Source organism: Diaphorina citri, unplaced genomic scaffold, assembly GCF_000475195.1.
Source record: "Diaphorina citri unplaced genomic scaffold, Diaci psyllid genome assembly version 1.1 scaffold10440, whole genome shotgun sequence".
In the NCBI taxonomy this organism is placed as follows: domain Eukaryota; kingdom Metazoa; phylum Arthropoda; class Insecta; order Hemiptera; family Psyllidae; genus Diaphorina; species Diaphorina citri.
Genome location: NW_007387814.1, coordinates 1 through 1,927, shown reverse-complemented (window position 1 = coordinate 1,927; position 1,927 = coordinate 1). Strand labels below are relative to the sequence as shown.

The following is a 1,927-nucleotide window of genomic DNA, read 5'->3' as shown; positions in this document are numbered from 1 at the left end:
AAAAAAAAAAAAAAAAAAAAAAATCTGTACCATTTAAAAGTTAGCAACTCATACCAAAAAAGAATAGAGCTTGACGTGCTATTTCCTGTAATGTTAAAAACACAAAATCTCCAAACTGAGGATTAGTCCAGAATGCTTCTTAGCCATTCCTTTTATGAGTATTATGTAGATATGACCAATTTTGCAAACAATTTTATTCATCTTAACTCCTGGTATATTGTAAATTAGATGTTATGCTGATAGACCCTATCTTCCTCATTTAGGTATACCTACCTACTCAATCGTTTTTTCTCTCCAATTTATCTACTTTCAAACCCTTTGTTTTACTCCATGAAATTTCTCTTGGTGTCATATCTACTGGAATGAAATTCCTACCTACCTAACTAAATAATAGAGGCTACTGGAGATCAATATGCAACTTAAAGTAAAAAATTGTCTACAATGTCAATTCATTTAAAATTTTAAAAACATTTTTTTTAGAGTACACTACTACATTTTGGAATCATCAAATTTTGTCTTTACAAGAATTGTACAAAAGTATAAAAAATATAATGAATAATGTAATACCTAACGTACCAATGCTTGAATTTGTCGTGAAAACTCATCAAATTCTTTGTGTGAAGAATAATAGATCGTACAGGAATATTCATAATGATCTGATTTGTCTCTAATCTTTATCGTCAGCTTTCAGGGAGGAAACTTCAGTAGACAATGTAGACATCACACTGTAGAATTATGCTGTTTCGGTCTTTGGTCTAATACCAGAGATCAGAGGTAAAGGAAAAGAGTTTTGTAACCTCCAACTAATTAAGTATGAAATGGTGAGTATTCCTCGAGAGTGGAAATTCTCGAAAGATAGTCGGAAGTATACTTTATTCAACCCTCACCCATTTCCTTCCTTGAAGGCCTAAATACGTGAAACTTCTATTGGAATGATGAGATACTTGTTTTAGCTCTAAATAAATACCTTACTTGTAATAAACTGCATAAAACTGATACTTTCTTCACTGAATGCTTTTTTCGTTGATGATTTTCATTGATGAAAAGGAAGTCGATGTCAGGACGCTGCCTCGTTCCATTGAATAAAAATATTTCTGTACAAAGAATTATTCTGACGTTTTGGTACTTGTGAGAAAATTACAAAGCAAATTGTACACTATACAATGTCTTCTATATAAACTCTGAAAGCAGACAAGACAGATGTACCTTATGTTAGTGGATGAGCCCAAATCACCAATTTCACATTCTCCTTACGATTGAACTAGGTTCAGATGTGGTAGTTTTGACATCTCCACTATTTCCCCTTTCGACTGAACTAGGTTTTGATATCGTAGTTTTGACATCTTGTCTGTTTTTCGCTTTTTATAGTTAGGTTATGATGACATCTCCACCAATTTTTGAATTGAGGATATCCGAGAGGCAGAATTGAATTTTTTATTGAATTGAATTAACTTTAGTGTTTCCTTTTTATTTAAATAAATTGATTTTAGTACTGGGAATTGAACCCACTACTGTCTGCGTGGTAGGTGCCTTACCTTTGCGTGTGAATGATTGCCGTCGTTCCCTGGGATTGATCTTCTATGATGGTCGCCTTAACTGGCTTCGGAGGATCATCGTCCTTCCACTTGTCCATACTCCTTCGTCTGGCGTTCATGAAGAAATTGCCAACCGTGGTCGGTTCTAAGCCCAGCTGCCGTGCAATCGTCACTTGCATTTCTTTTGATGGTCGCTTGGTTTCCTGAGAAATTGATTTCAAATGATTTATTTTTGTTTGTTGTCCGTGGCCGTGAGATAGGCATGGCACCTATCTACCTCTCTCACACAGTGCTAGAAGGATTGGGGGTTTACGTAAAAACCCTTTGGACTCCCAGAAACAATTTCCGGGCTCCTTCCTTGTCTCTAATGTTTGTATAAAGTAGGTAATAAT

The 1,927-nt window shown here is 35.0% G+C and overlaps 1 protein-coding gene across 1 annotated transcript; it reads right to left on the bottom strand.

Annotated features, from left to right (window-relative positions):
* Nucleotides 1-30: 30 nt before the first annotated feature.
* LOC108254100 (one cut domain family member 2-like) lies at nucleotides 31-1,746 on the bottom strand. The gene is made up of 2 exons (XM_017449071.2): nucleotides 1,536-1,746; nucleotides 31-1,181 (listed from the first exon to the last, which is right to left on the bottom strand). Exons 1-2 carry the CDS (start codon nucleotides 1,712-1,714, stop codon nucleotides 1,157-1,159), a joined length of 204 nt encoding a protein of 67 aa, XP_017304560.1. The 5' UTR covers nucleotides 1,715-1,746; the 3' UTR covers nucleotides 31-1,156.
* Between the last annotated feature and the right edge of the window lie 181 nt (nucleotides 1,747-1,927).